This window comes from Myotis lucifugus, unplaced genomic scaffold, assembly GCF_000147115.1.
Source record: "Myotis lucifugus unplaced genomic scaffold, Myoluc2.0 scaffold_533, whole genome shotgun sequence".
Classification (NCBI taxonomy): domain Eukaryota; kingdom Metazoa; phylum Chordata; class Mammalia; order Chiroptera; family Vespertilionidae; genus Myotis; species Myotis lucifugus.
Window position 1 is genome coordinate 73,268 of NW_005871581.1, and position 15,721 is coordinate 88,988.

At 34.0% G+C, this 15,721-nt stretch overlaps 1 protein-coding gene and 1 non-coding gene across 3 annotated transcripts in view; one reads left to right on the forward strand and one right to left on the reverse strand.

Annotated features, from left to right (window-relative positions):
• Positions 1 to 15,721, reverse strand: part of KIAA2026 (KIAA2026 ortholog) — a 95,715-nt gene that overhangs the window by 38,533 nt on the left and 41,461 nt on the right. For both annotated transcript variants that reach the window (XM_023745313.1, XM_023745312.1), the window contains exons 3-4: positions 13,530 to 14,947; positions 1,299 to 1,378 (exon numbers count right to left, since the gene is read on the reverse strand). In XM_023745313.1, coding sequence (XP_023601081.1) covers positions 1,299 to 1,378; positions 13,530 to 14,947 — 1,498 coding nt within the window. The remainder of the gene's footprint in view (positions 1 to 1,298; positions 1,379 to 13,529; positions 14,948 to 15,721) is intronic.
• On the forward strand, positions 2,106 to 2,209 carry LOC111823526. Its single transcript, XR_002826561.1, has one exon. It is a non-coding gene; the product is annotated as a U6 spliceosomal RNA (small nuclear RNA).

Here is a 15,721-nt window from a genome sequence, read left to right on the forward strand (position 1 = left end):
TCTAGATAATGTATTTTCTGTCAATTCAATGACCCCGAGACCCGAAACTGTAAATTAACATGCTTAATTCTGCTTCTGTAATCTGCTTTTTTGCGAGCCCAGGTGCCTCATTCCAAACCCTGGGATGTAATCAATACCTTTGTGATTTTTGCCTATATAAGTCTGGTTTTGCCACCATCTTATTACTATGAGATTTGGGAATGTCCCCTCATAGTCCCGGATTGCAATAAATATGACTCTTTAATTCGACTTCTTGAGGCGTCCTTCTGTGATTCGCGGGGTACATTACAACAAAAAACATGTTTCTTTCTTTGTTCATTTAAAAATATTAATTTAATAGAACTATATGTAAAAGTAAATGTGTAAATGAAAGTCTTCCAAGAACAATTAGTAACTTTACCAAATAATAACTTCCAAAGAAACACTCCCAAAACAGAACTTTTACTGAAAAGTAGATGTATACATTTTTGGATATATGTAACTGTTAAACTCACTTTACATACTATCAATATTTTCAAAATTACTCCTTTATTTTCTTCTTTACTTAAATTGACTCACAGAAACTCATTTTAACATCATTTTTATTTGTGCAATGAAGTATTAGGTTATAGAACTTTTGGAAATGAACTGGACACACTAATACAAAGAAATTTTTAAAGAAAGAATCATTTGTTGAAGAAAACATCTTTTATAAAACAGAAAATAAAAATATTTAATTAGGGAGAGATTCTGCTTATTCTAGTATCAGCTTCAAACAAAAAACTCTTCATATAGTCACATGGTAGTCATATAATTACTTTTTTCTTCTTGCAGAAATGTTTAAAGACAACTGAATTAACCTTTACTTAATATTCTTTCTAAAGTTTATAAATAACTAAGAGTTAAAAGATTTGTTTTTTATATTAACAATTCAACCATTTCTACAGTGCCAAAATAAATAAAAATGGATTACCTTGGCAATATTTCCATGCACATATATGGCTTGTTCTTGGAAGACTTTCATTTACACGTTTACTTTTATATATAGTTCTATTAAACTACTTCTACAAAACAGTATAGTATATAAAAAAGAAATTTCTATCAGAAAAAAATAAGAGATAAAAATTTGTTTGAAATACTAGCAGATTAACTCATAAGTACCAGCTATGTCTGTACTTGTAGGGAAAAAAGTCACAGTTGGAAACATTTCATTGAAAGTATGTGTGTGTTATGTGGAATTTAGCTAATTTCTTTACAAATAATACAAACACTGAAACAAAACTTTTAAAAAAATGTTGAGAGAAAACTAAAACACTTACCTGAAATTCTGGTACAGTAGGTAACTTTGTGACAGTTTTCCTCTTCTTTGTGATTGCTTTTTTAGATATGGATTTTTTTCCTTTCAAGATTAAAAGAGAAAAACTTCATAATGCTGTTAATATTACCCTTCACTAACAAAAATATTACATAGAACCTTGAACGTTAAATTATAACTAACAGATGGATTCCAGTGAGTCAAATAAAAATGAATCAAAACAAGTCCTAGTAACAGCAAACATTCAACTATAACTACCTATAACAGACACATAAACAAATACCATATTCTTTATATAAGAACCAAATTATTACAATCTCCAATGTGCTGCACAGTATCAGAATTTACTGTAATAAGTTTTATCAAAAGAGTCACATTACTACAACTCAGTTAAAATTTAATTCACAACTTAAAATGAGGTCACATAAGGAAAAAAAAATCTTACCTTTAACAATAACTTACGTAGTCAGGAACCTGCACAGAATTATACTCTGAAGACTATGGTCTACTTAGCCAACCCAATGTAAAAATCCTCTCAATAGCTCAGAAAACAAAGTTTTTCTATCCCTTTAGCTCTTCACTCATCTAATCTTTCCTCAAGTGCTGACTTTGGCAGTATTCAATGACCAGTTGTAAAGTAAAGTAAACATCTCTCTTTAAAGTGCACCTACCTAATCATTTGTGTAATCAAAAATCACCAGGAAATATAAATTTATATTCTTAAATAAAATTCATAGCATAGACTGAAGTATATCTGTGTATTTAACCTGACAAGAGACATAGTTCAGATCATGTTAAAAGTAAATGTTTTGTGCTCACTTCGGCAGCACATATACTAACATTGGAATGATACAGAGATTAGCGTGGCCCTTGCGCAAGGATGACACGCAAATTCATGAAGCATTCCATATTTTTTAAAAAAGAAGAAAAAAGTAAATATGTTTCCCCCCACTTGTAATTAACAAAATCAACTAATAATAAGTTGATTGTTAATTATCCAACAAGAGATATAGGGCACTATACAATTTATGGGAATAACAAAGAATTACAAAATGGAACCTGTCCTTCAGGAGCTTACAATCTATGTAATGGGATAAAAATTAACTGTAAATACTTAAAAGTTAATTTTAATTCTCATTTGTAGGGGAAAATTAAAAGTTACTGTTTTTTCAAAAGGAAAAATGAGTTTAAGTAAATAAAGTAACTTTGCTCTACATACACCCTATTGCTTCTTTTTAAACATTATCCTATGCAGATAAGATCTTGCATGAAAACAATTTAAAAAAATAAATTTATAGGGGTGACATTAATAGGATCATATAGATTTCAAGTGTACATTTTTACAATACATGACCTGTATATTGCACTGTGTGCCCATCAACCAAAGTCAAATCATCTTCCATCACCATATCTTTAGCCCCCTTTACTACCTGCCCCCAACCCCTCTTAACACTGGTAACAACCACAATGTTGTCTGTGCCTATGAGTTTCAGTTTTATATCCCACATGGGAGTGAAATCATATGGTTCTTAGCTTTTTCTGACTGATTCATTTCACTTAGCATAATAATCTCAAGGTCCATCCATGTTGTTGCAAATGAACATTATTCCATAGTATATATGTACATCTTCTTTATTCAATCCTCTATCAAAGGACACTATGGTTATCTCCTTATCTTGGCCTCCATGAATAATGCTGCAATAAACATAGGAGTATATATATCTTTCCAAATGAAATGTTTGAGTTTTTCAAGTAGATACCAGGAAGAGGGATTGCTGGGTCATACAGTAACCCTATTCTTAATTTTTTGAGGAACCACCATACTGTTTTCCATAGTGGCTGTACCAGATTATATTCCGACCAGCAATGAATAGGGTTCCTTTTTCTCCACAACCTCTCCAACTCTTATTACCTGTCTTGTTGATAAGAACCATTCTAACAGGTGTGAGGTGGTATCTCATTGTAGTTTTGATTTTCATTTCCCCAATAGCTAGTGAAGTTGAACATTTTTTCGTATCTGATGGCCATTTGTATGTCTTCTTGGAAGAGGTGGCTGTTCAGGTTCTCTGCCCGTTTTTTAATTGTTTGTCTGGTGTTGAGTTGTATGAGTTCTTTATATATATTTTGGATTTTAAAACTCCTTGTCTGAGCTGTTGTTTGCAAATATCATCTCCCATTCAGTTGACTACCTTTTTGTTTTACTGGTAAGTTTCTTTTGCTGTGAAGAAGCTTTTTAGTTTGATATAGTCCCATTCATTTATTTTTGCCTTTACTTCCCTTGCCTTTGGGGTCAAATTCATAAAATCTTCTCTAAGACCAAGGTCCGTAAGTTTAGTACCTATGTTTTCTTCTATGTAATTTATTGTTCCAGATCTTATATTTAGGCCTTTGATCCATTTTGAATTACTTTTTGTACATGGGGACAAACTGCTTCTGGTTTCATTCTTTTGCAGGTGGCTTTCCAATTTTCCTAGTGCCATTTTTTAAAAGGCTTTCTTTTCTGCATTGTGTATTTTTGGGTTATCAAAAATTATTTGCCCATATACATGTGGTTTTATTTCTGGGCTCTCAATCCTATTCCATTGGTCTATGTGTCTGTTTTTCTGCCAATACCATGGTGTTATGATTTTCATAGCTCTATAGTATAATTTGCAAGTCAGGTAGTGTGATATTTCTGGCTTCGTTCTTTTTTCTCAGGATTGCTTTGGCTATTTAGGGTCTTTTTGGTTCTGTACAAATCTGATGATTTTTTTTTTTAATGGCATTGGGATTTTGATGGGGAATTGCATTAAATCTTTGGGTAATATAGCCATTTAAACTTTGTTGATTTTTCCAATCCATGAACACAGAATATCTTTTCATTTCATTGTGTCTTTTTTAATCTTTAATAGTTTTGTAGTTTTCGGTATATAGGTCCTTCACATCCTTTAAGTTTATTCCTAGGTATTTTATTCTTTTGGTTGCAATTGCAAACGAAATTGGTGTTTTTTTCCCCCATTTATTTTTCTGAAGTTTCAGTGCTAGTATATAGTAAAACAGTGGATTTTTGTACATTGATTTTGTATCCTGCAACTTTACTATATTTGTTTATTGTTTCAAATATTTTTGGTGGTCTTTAGGGTTTTCTATATACAGAATCATGTCATCTGCAAAAAGTGACACTTTTACTTCTATTTATTTCACTTGCCTGACTGCTCTGGCTAGGACTTCTAGAATTATGCTGAATAATAGTGGTGAGAATGGACATCCTTTTCTTGTTCCTGACTTTAGAGAAAAAGCTTTCAGTTTTTCACCATTGAATATGATATTGGCTGAGGAAAACATTGACAATGACTTTAAATAAATAACACAATTTACCAAAGAGCTTCACAACGTGACCTAGGAGTGGTAATAAGCAAACATGATGATTTATATAAATTATCTCGTTAATTCTTAAAAACACACACACACACACACACAGACACACACACACACCCTCCAAGGTAGGCAATTCCTCATTTTAATGTGAGCTAACTGAAGGGGGAAAAGATTACTTACTCAAGTGTTACACTGTAAGTAAGCACCGCAGCTAGGGATTCTACCGCCAAAGTCCAAGGTCCATTATGCAATGCTAACCTCTCAAAAATCACAGTTACCATTTATTGATTCTTACAACCTGCCAAGCACCATGTTAGGTCCTATGCTTTGCTATTCAAATTAATCTGTGTAATGCTACAGCAAGGTAGGTATTACCTCATTTTTTAAAACATAAGCAAACTACCTATAAACAGGCAAATAAATGGATGGAGGACTTATAGCTAACGTGCACTGGAGCATGTATCTGTACTAGACCTGTCTCACATCAAAGCTGTGCTCTTTCCTTTTTTAAAGCACGTTATTTATTTTTGAGGGAGGGAGGGAGGGAGGGAGGGAGGAAGAGAGAGAGAGATTTGTTGTTCCACTTATTTATGCCTTCATGGGTTGATTCTTGTATGTGCCCTAACTGGGGATTGAACCTGCAACCTTTGGATATTGGGACGATGCTCTAACCAACTGAGCACCCAGCCAGGGTAAAGCTGTGCTCTTTTTAATGATAAAATACTGTATTCTTTCTAACTTTCTCAGCAATATAATATGCTTTTGACATATTTCTGAGCATTCCTTTACACTAGGGGAAGATTCACATATTCACTATTACATAATACTCATCAAAACAATCTGAACAAAAAATTTCCTGTATCTTTAATAAAAATTAGTTCTTCCTTTTAATTAATACTTACTTTTAAAATAGAGCATTGTGTACTATAAAACCTCACAGTTTTATTTCTAGTTTAGTTTATTCCTAATCTGTTTTTGTTTCAGGGCATGATATATACAGGGCAAGTTACATATTGCCTCTCAGTGGGCTTCCACTGCCCTAAGTCACCTGTTACCACAAAATAGAATGTAATTCTCAGATCTAGGACTGTGCTGAAGCCAGGAACAGTTAAAAAACACACAAAAATGCCCTAGCCGAGTGCTCAGTGGTTAGAGCATCAGCCTGCGTACTGAAGAGTCCTGGATTTGATTCCAGTCAAGGGCACATGCCTGGGTTGCAGGCTCCATGCCCAGTGGGGGCATGCAGGAGGCAGCGGATCAATGATTCTCTCTCATCATTGATGTTTCTATCTCTCCCTCTTCCTTCCTCTCTGAAATCAGTAAAAATATATTAAGAAAAAATAAAGAAGCATTTAAAAAAACACACACAGACGCAATTTCAACTTTAATTCTTGGGCTTAAAACACAGACATGGGCAAAAAGTTGAATCTCAACTTGTACCAAGAAAATGAATAAAAACCTTAATATAGTCTAGTAATTAATGTTACAAGTGCAGCCTAATGAAGGTTTTTAAAACTATGCTTAGAACAGCTCAAGAAAAGAAAGCCCAGCTTGAGAGGAAAATGTAACTAAAAATCTATTTTACACTATAAATATAGGCGCAAAACTCTAGTCTTCTAGGATATGCAGAGACACTTACTAGAAAAATGAAGATGATTATCATCCCTACTCCAACTCCTCTTTCCTCGGTCTCTCATGACTCATCTTTATCCCTCTCCTTCACTTGGCTGCCCTGTCTGTCTTTACCCCTTGGCCTTCCACTTCCACTCCAATGCCCTCCTAGATTTGGCCTTCCCATGTATAAGAATTCTCCCAACACATTCACTACTCTTAGTGTTTTCATTTTAGGAACCATAAGTGAACGGACAATAAGACTTTTATCACTGTTAAAAGGGCATTTTTATTATTAAATACCAAATCTGGGAAGTACTTAGAATGTGAGGCCACAACTGGATTCTAAACTTGACCTTTATTTACTAAAAGTGCATGTTTTGAACGAATATTTATATTCTACAGAAATTTCTGGAATGTTCTCTAAGTAAGCAATTTGGCCTTAACAAAACAGCTGATTTCCTCCTATTCTCTTGAGCAAATTTTTCATCATACTGGTCATTTTTTAACCCTATCATATAATTCAATAACAGCTGAACGCCTATTTCTTTTTTTCTCCTTTAATTTAGAATACTGAGTCAGTTGTCAAATTCTCCTTCTTATTGCAATATATTTCTCAAAATGTTTTTTCTTTCCTGCCAATGTGATAGAAAAGTCATGTAATCATTCCTTATCTGGATTTAGAATTTCCTCTTTCTGAAGTTACCGCCTACCCCACTCCTTCATCTAAATCTTGTCAGTTTCTTTTTATAGCTATTTAATGATGTCCTAATTACCTTGCAAGATCCTTTCTCCTAATCCTGCCACTTACTAGCTGTGTTACCTTGGACACAGGAATAAACTTCTCTGTGCTTGAGTTTTTTTATTCTATAAAATCTATATAATAGGAAATAACAATAGTATCTACTTCATGGAGTTTTTATGAAGGTTCAATGAGACAATTTGTATAAAGGCTTAGAACAGTGCCTGGCATACATTAAACAATAGACGTGTGTTCACTTTTGTGGGGGTGGGATAGGGTGGGAGAGTAGAAGGCAATAAAATAAAAGGATATGGAGTACAGTTTATCCTTTTCTCTCTTTGACCGTGGCATCTTGAGTTGGTCCTCTAAAAGTTTTCCCCATAAAGACACACATAGGTAAGTGCTATAATAGTGCTATCAACACAGAACTATACAATCTTTTTTACAAATATTGGTCTGGATGTAACCAAATATTGTAGATTACATTACTTTCTCTGTTATTCCCTATAAACCAGTATACTGTTTTTTACACATTTGATAGATCTTATTTAGTGCTCATTTCCTTGTACTGGGATCCTGATTCAATTATTTAAAATAGCACAACAGTATGAAAAAAGATACAGTAACTATGAAAAAAGAACAGTCTGAGATAAAGAATGACATAACACAAATAAAGGACGGAATACACAGCTGATTAGGGGAAGCTGAGGATTGAATCAGTGAATTAGAAGACAGTCGGAAATATCACTCAATTAGAGAACCAAAAAAAAAAAACCAATTAAAAAACAGGAGGACAGCTTAAGGGAACTGTGGGACAATGTGAAACGTAACAATCCTATATAATAAAAGCCTAATATGCTAAGTATCCAGTCTTCCAGTCGTCCGTTCAACCAATCAAAGTGTAATATGCTAATGATATGCTAAGGCTGCTAAACCACTCGCTATGACGTGCACTGACCACCAGGGGGCAGGCGCTCCAACTGGTACAGTGGCCGGCAAACTCATTAGTCAACAGAGCCAAATATCAACAGTGCAATGATTGAAATTTCTTTTGAGAGCCAAATTTTTTAAACTTAAACTATATAGGTAGGTACATTGTTATTAACTTAATTAGGGTACTCCTAAGGCTTAGGAAGAGCCACACTCAAGGGGCCAAAGAGCCGCATGTGGCTCGCGAGCCACAGTTTGCTGACCACAGAACTAGTAGATTAGCTTGCTGCTGAGGTCCAGCCAATCAGGACTGAGTGAGACGGGCTGGACACACCCTGGAGCCTTCCCGCAGTCCCTCCCCGGCCCTGATCGTGCACCGGTGGGGTTCCTCAGCCTGGCCTGCGCACTCTCTCAATCCGGGACCCCTCAGGGGATGTTGAAGAGCTGGTTTTGGCCTGATCCCACAGACCAGGCAGTGGGATCCCACTGGTGCACAAATTCATGCACCAGGCCTCTAGTATTAGAATAGTAGGTGTGCCAGAAGAGGCAGAAAGGGAGAAAGGAATAGAGAAGGTGTTTGAAGAAATAATTGTAGAAAACTTCCCTAACCTGGTAAAGGGAAAAGTCACACAAGTTCATGAGGCACAGAGAACTCCAAATAAGAACTTAAACAGACCCACACATCATAATTAAAATGCCAAAAATTAAATACAAAAGGAGAATCTTAAAGGCAGCAAAAGAAAAGAAAACTGTTACCTACAAAGGAGTTCCCATAAAGCTGACTCCTGATTTCTCATCAGAAACTCTACAGGCCAGAAGGGAATGGCATGAAGTACTCAAGGTAATGAAAAGCAAGGATCTGAGACCAAGATTACTGTATCCAGCAAGACTATCATTCAAAATATATGGTCAAATAAAGAGCTTCCCAGACAAAAAAAAAAAAGGCTAAAGGAGTTCATCACCACCAAACCAGCATTATAAGAAATGCTAAAGGGATTGCTTTACGGGATTGTTGAGAAGAAACAGAGAGAGAAACCTAGCCATACAGATTTAAAATGGCTATAACTAAGTACCTCTGAATAATAACCCTAAATGTAAATGGATTAAATGCTCCAATCAAAAGGTGTAGGGTAGCTGAATGGATAAAAAAACATGACTCAACTATATGCTATCCACAAGAGACACACATCAAAGCAAAAGACACACTCAGGATGAAAGTGAAGGGATGGAAAAAAATGTTCCATGCAAATGGAAAAGTAAAAAAAGCTGGAGTAGCAATACTCATACCCAACAAAATAGACTTTAAAAGCATCATGCGAAGTGAAATAACCCAGTCGGAGAAAGATAAATATATGATCTCACTCATTTGTGGAATATAATGAACAACATAAATTGATGAACAAAAATAGAGCCAAGGAGGGGGAATATACTAGAATATAATAAAAGTAATACTGTTATTTGCAGATTTTTAATATTTCCTACAACTTTTGTGATATTATACTGTTAGTACAGGTTTTGGTAATATTATTATATTTAAAATCCTTTGATTCTTGAAATATTAATGTTTATTGCTTGAAATATTATTACATATAAGATCATTTTTCTTCAATAATTGGTGTTTATTGCATGTAATATTATTATATTTAAAATCGTTTTTCTTGAAATAAAAAAAAAAGGTCATAAACAAAGAATCAATAATCCCAAGGTTGGCAATAAACCTAATCTCCAGTGGCAAATACAGTTTACAACTTAAGTGATTAAACTCTGCTCTCTATAATAAATACTCTAACAAATAAATGTAGTGCATTCTAACACAAACTAATGGTCTCAAAGTTACTTGTCAATGGTCTTTCCAAGGTTTACATTAAATAAACTTTTAACTTTTATAGGAAACTCTGCCTTTTCAGAAAACGGACTTAGCCTTAAAATCAACTCGATGACAAGATACATTAAAAATAAGTTACAAAAAAAAGTTTGACCTCATTTTTTTGACTGGTATATAAATATTTTTTAATCTTCCTAATCTATGTAAAGCAATGCTTACCTTCTCAAAAGCACTTTCACTGACAATTTACGATTCTTTTCAGATTTACTGCTATGAAAATTATTAAACTTCCTGACAGTTTAATAATTTTAATCCTTAATTTTAATCAAGGCTAAAAAAGAATGTTATAGAACAGAGTGTAGATAATAACCAAAATAACCTAGAAAAAATATAATTGTTATGAACAGATTTAATAAGTATTCTGAAGGAGAAGTATCTGATGCTATAATTATGCACATTAAGGAAAATTCCAATGTTTTTCTATTCTATAATGTTTCCAAGAGTAAGGAACAGGCTTAAACTAAATGAATGAATTCAAAATTTTAAAAGGCAGAAAGAACACTCTCATTCTGAAAAATAGATAAAAATGCTTAATGTTACAAAATTCTCTTATAGTGCATTAAAATTATCAAATCATTTTAAACCAATCTGCCTTTGTGCCTTCTATTAAAAACCATCTGCCATCACAATAGGAAGGCTTACTAAATTTGTCGATGGAACCAAAAATTAAAACATAAAAGGAACCAGGTTAACCACATGTAGAATTTAGTCTACCCTAAATTAAGGTTAATAAATCAGTCATGGATGACACAGCTTATCCCAAAGCATATTCTACACAATACTATTATTTGGAAAAAGAAAAAAAAGCCCTGTGTTCAAATAAACTTGAAAAATACTAAGTTAAAAAAAACGAAACAATTTTATTTTCTTCAAGACCTTGCAGTGGCCTTAATATACAGGCACAGAATCAATTATTCACAATTCTAAAGTCTAAAAGATTCTGAAAAATAAAGTTAATTAAAAAAATAACTTATATGGTAGCAAAATCTGACCTGAACTGTTAAGAGATTCTTTATAGTCTTCATCTCATTTAGCCTGATTATTCATACATTTTTCTTTTCTGTAGAAATTATGTATTTGATTACAGGGCTGCTCCAAACTCTACTGAGGATGTTCCTTCGAAAATACTATATACATCATTAACACCCTTCTAAAATCTGAAGATTTCTGAACCCCAAAACATAAATGGTACAAGAGTTTCATAAAATGCATTGTGGACCTGTACTAATGTATAATGTGACTCTATATGAGGAACAGCTCCCAAACTTGGGACCATGGAGCTCACTCTTAAAAAGAGAAAGGAAATACTGGATTAGAGTATGCCCAAAACTAACTATAAAAGGCCACACAATAGCTCATACCTATTAAAGAAGCCCAGGGCAAAATGATGTACAATAAATTTTTGTTGTTAGTATAACATTTTATGTAACAACGTAAAACAGTAAGAAGCTTAGTGACTGATGATGAAAGAGAGCTGGTCTATGCTTACCCAGTGCTAACAACAGAATGGTATTTGCCAAATCCAAGTATTTTTGTTACTGAAGACTTGACTCTCTAAAATTTGCTCTAAACATAAAAACGAAAAAGTATATAGGCAAGTGCATTATTTTCTCCTATTTCATACCTGTAAGACTTCTCTCCTTAATTAAAAAGGCACACAGAGGATACACAAGTACTAGCTGAATTTGCTTCTGACTTTTTTTCATTCACTTGTCTAGAACTGGACATGAAGTTCTCAAATGTTCTCTCTGATCTACATTCTGAACTTATATTTCAAAAATGTAACACTTCATTTGCTTACAATACAAATTCATTTTATAATAATCCTCATCAACTAATATTTTTATTCTGCTACATTAATAACTATGTTATTTTCTAAACCACTTTAATTCATAATTAACTTTGAATACATGAATAGTAGGTCATAAATAAAAACTTAATAAAAGGTTTTAGGAAATAATGATATTAATAAAACAGTATTACATATTTTAGAACTGGAAACATTTTCAAATTTTAAAATATTTAATATTTCAGAGGCCAACATTTCAGAGAGCTCAAGTCAAACTTAATTTAGATAGCCTAATGGATTGCTTGTAAAATTTAAAAGGTTTATTTCTGAAAGTTACTTTAAAATATTGTAGTTTTTCATTGCTTGGCTCAATGTGGACCACTTTGCAATTTTCAGTTCAACAAATTAAACCTGTTCTTGATAGTAAATTTTATACTACTTCTTTATCAATGATACATTACATATACATTTAAAAATACATTTAATTATATTTAATGATTTAAATAACTATGGTATAACACCTACTATAGCAGTTAAACTAAATTCATTCCCTCATTTGCCAATTCATTATCAAATTATCGCCAAATCTTAATTATCTTTGTAACTGAGGGAATGAAAAAAACTGAGATCCGCAAATAAAGACAATAAACCACAATTTATTTTAGTAAACAATTCAAGGTTTTCCCAATCGGGCAACTTTTTATTAGGATTAATAAATGAAATTAATCATCTGCTTTTATCTCACCTATCCTCTCAATAAATGAGACATTTAAGCTGATTAAATGGCAAAGATTAGGAAAAGCAAAAGCAATTAAAAAACAGAGCAATCAACCACTGAATACTATAAGGTATGCATACACACTTTAACAGCTAATAACACACTTAGTTTTCACTTCTTTTCAGGTTTAACTGATTTGAAATGGGTGAAGCCAGACTAAGCTTTGAACAAAGAAAATTTATCCTAAAGTGCCACTAGACTTTTTGTTTTGGGGATACATAAAAAATAAAGTTTACAGTATAAAACAGTCAATGAATTGAGGGCACACAAATACCAAAGAAAGGATTCTTGATGTTTGAGATTCCATGGCTTTGTGTTATCACCAGTGCCTGGACCAGAATTGTCATCAGTTCAAAAACAGGCATTGACAAAAAAAATTATTCATTTCTGTAGACTCTTTTAGATTTTGAAAATGAACTATATGTTAATAAACACCGACTTTATAATCATTCAAAGTGCATACACATTTTGGGGGGAACACCCTGTATAGTTATCAGATTTTTTTGCTTTAATTTTTAAATAGGCTTGTGACAAATACATTATTTATATTAGGTATAAGACACACTTACAAATTCTGTTATAAAAATGATTCCTGTCTTATTAGTTGATATAGCTCTTTCCTTATATTTCACAACATTTTTCTGGATATGCAAATACAAACTGAAAACAGTGCTGAAAAATATATGATGTGGGGAAAAACTGAGACCCAGAAAGATAATCTGGCCTGCCTTGGTTTAAGAAGCTAGTTGCTATGAACTTTAGTCCTGGGAATGCAATCCCCTGATATCAGTGCTTTTTCCACTGCATTGTAACTACCCTTACCCAAGGAAAATAAACACTTCTCATCAGTGATGGAAAGTATCACTTAAGGAGAAATTGGTCCAAAGAAATGTAAACACATAATGTCCAAAGACTGTCAGATGAAAATTAAATTCAAATGTATTGCACCAGTATTTTGTTGTTGTTGTTAATAATAAAACCTCTTCTGCTCTGGGTTTTAATCATGGGGAATAATATAAAACTTGACCCTTACATATGCATGCAAACACGCATACATACGTGTTCATTTCATTGTTAAGATGCCTAATTGAAAGAACTTGAACTATGCATAAATGTAATTCTCACTGATTTGTGTTAGCTTACCAGATTTGTGCTTCTTGTGTTTTGCCTTCTTTTTGATGATCAATAACTTATTCTGGATCTCAGGTTTGTAAGACTTAAATGTAAGAGAATGAAGACCTTCACGCTTTCTCTGTAAGTTTTCATTCAAAGCATCTTTTAATTTCTTTTTTTTCTTTTTCTTCTTTTTTGCCCTCATTTTAGTTAGCTTGAGTTTCTTGTGGCTCTGCAATGACTGCTCTAATAAAATATCCCTTACAACTTTGGGGCAGCTAATTTCTGCGTGATCATTATGACTTCCATTTACATGTATTTGGCAAGATTTCAGAGCATTTTCTTTTAATGGACTGGGTTCAGGCTTTACTCTAGAAGCTTCACCATATCTTTCGTGATTTTCTATAAACCTTATTTCACCTGGACTAAGAGGCTCTCCAAAGCCAGTAACTTCACCTGGACTTCCTGGTTTCTCTAAATTTTCTTTACAGCAATCAGTTTTCTTAATTTCGCAGGGTCTGCGAATTCTAATTTCACAGTTGGATTTCACTTCCATTTCAACAGAGATGTCATGATTATCCAAGTTCATTTTAGCATGGCAGCAAGTTGGATCCAAATTAATTTCTTTCTCTTTTTTGAAGGCAGAGGGCAGGCCTTCTCTACCACACCTATGTTCTCCATTACTTGTACTAAAATAGTCACACTTCAATTTCTCCAGTTTAATCCGAGGTACTCTTTGTATTTTAATGGGTGGAATTGGAAATTCTGGGGCCTGAAAAGGTCTCTGCTTGTAAATCCGTACATCTGCACCACAGAACTGTGGGAAATGTACATAAGCATTCTCCAAATAATCATAACCAAGTATAACCTCCCTGCATTCATGAATAGGCTGTCCAAGTACAGCATCTTGAACTTCTTTTTGTGTTTCATACACAAAGTCACAAAGACCCTTAAGTAACCACACTTTTTGGTGGAAAGGTAGTTCATGAAAAGGTTTTTCTTCCAATGGATTAACTTCTCCAAGAACTTTAAAAAACTGAGGACACAACCCAAGTTTCTCAGCACAGTTATTGGGATTTTCAGTCTGCCCTACAGCAGTGTACCACTGGTGCACTTTCTGTCTCAGTGCTGCCTCCCAGGTCCTATAAGGCAAAGTAGGTCTTCGATGTAAGGTAGGTCTGCGATGAGGAGGACTTAATAGAGAAGTCATTATTTTAGATAAAAAAGCATTACACTGAGGCATCAAAAGACAACGTTCCAATTCGTAGAAGACTATTTCTGGCAAGTTTAGAATTTGCTGGGCTAAGCAAAGGAAATGCCCAATAGCTGGAATTTCCCACATGGTCTCCATACAAGTTGGAGCTGCTTGAGCTAGAAGTCTTCTCTCCCATTCTTCTATTTCCTTTTGACTAGCTTCTTCTGCTTCTTTTCTCTCCTGCTCCCGAAGCCTAAAGGAAATTTAACAAAATATACTATTATTGCTTAAAGTAGAAGATGCCATAAAATAACAAATTTTGTCATATTTATCTTCAGTCAACAAGGCAACTGGCTGGTCCAGTTTACAGTATCGGTACAAAGTGTTCCATTGCCTGTATCATTTTTTTTTTCAGATGAAGAAATACACATTTAACTTGATCATGAGTTTTCTTGATAGAGGATTATCACTGACAATATTGCCACTCAAAGTAAAACTCTTATAATGTGCATCAACTTTAAAATAAATGGGAAAAAAATTAAAGCATGTCTTCTAAACAAAAGAATTTTAGTGCTTTCTAGAAGTAATGTGACATCATATAGGAGCTGTAAAGATGTTTACATCCTTTGAGCCTATAATTCCATTTCTAAAAAGTTGTATTAAGAAAATAATTCAGGGAGAAACCAAAATGGCGGCATAGGTAAACACCGGAGATAGCTGCCTCGCACAACCACTTCAAAAATACAACAAAAAGATGGAATGGACATCATCCAGAACCACAGGAAGGCTGGCTGAGTGGAAATTCTACAACTAGAAGGAAAGAGAACAGCATACCGAGACTCAGAGGAGGCGCAGTGCTGAAGTAAAATACAAAGGTGCGGAGGTGCATGCGGAGAGGGCTGGTGGCTGAGGACACGGTTGTCTTTTTCAATCGGGAGGGAGTCTCAGGCTCTGAGCTCCAGTTCCGGGCGAGTCCCTGGGGACCCAGACACATACGGGAGAAACAGGACTGTCTGGCATCAGTGGG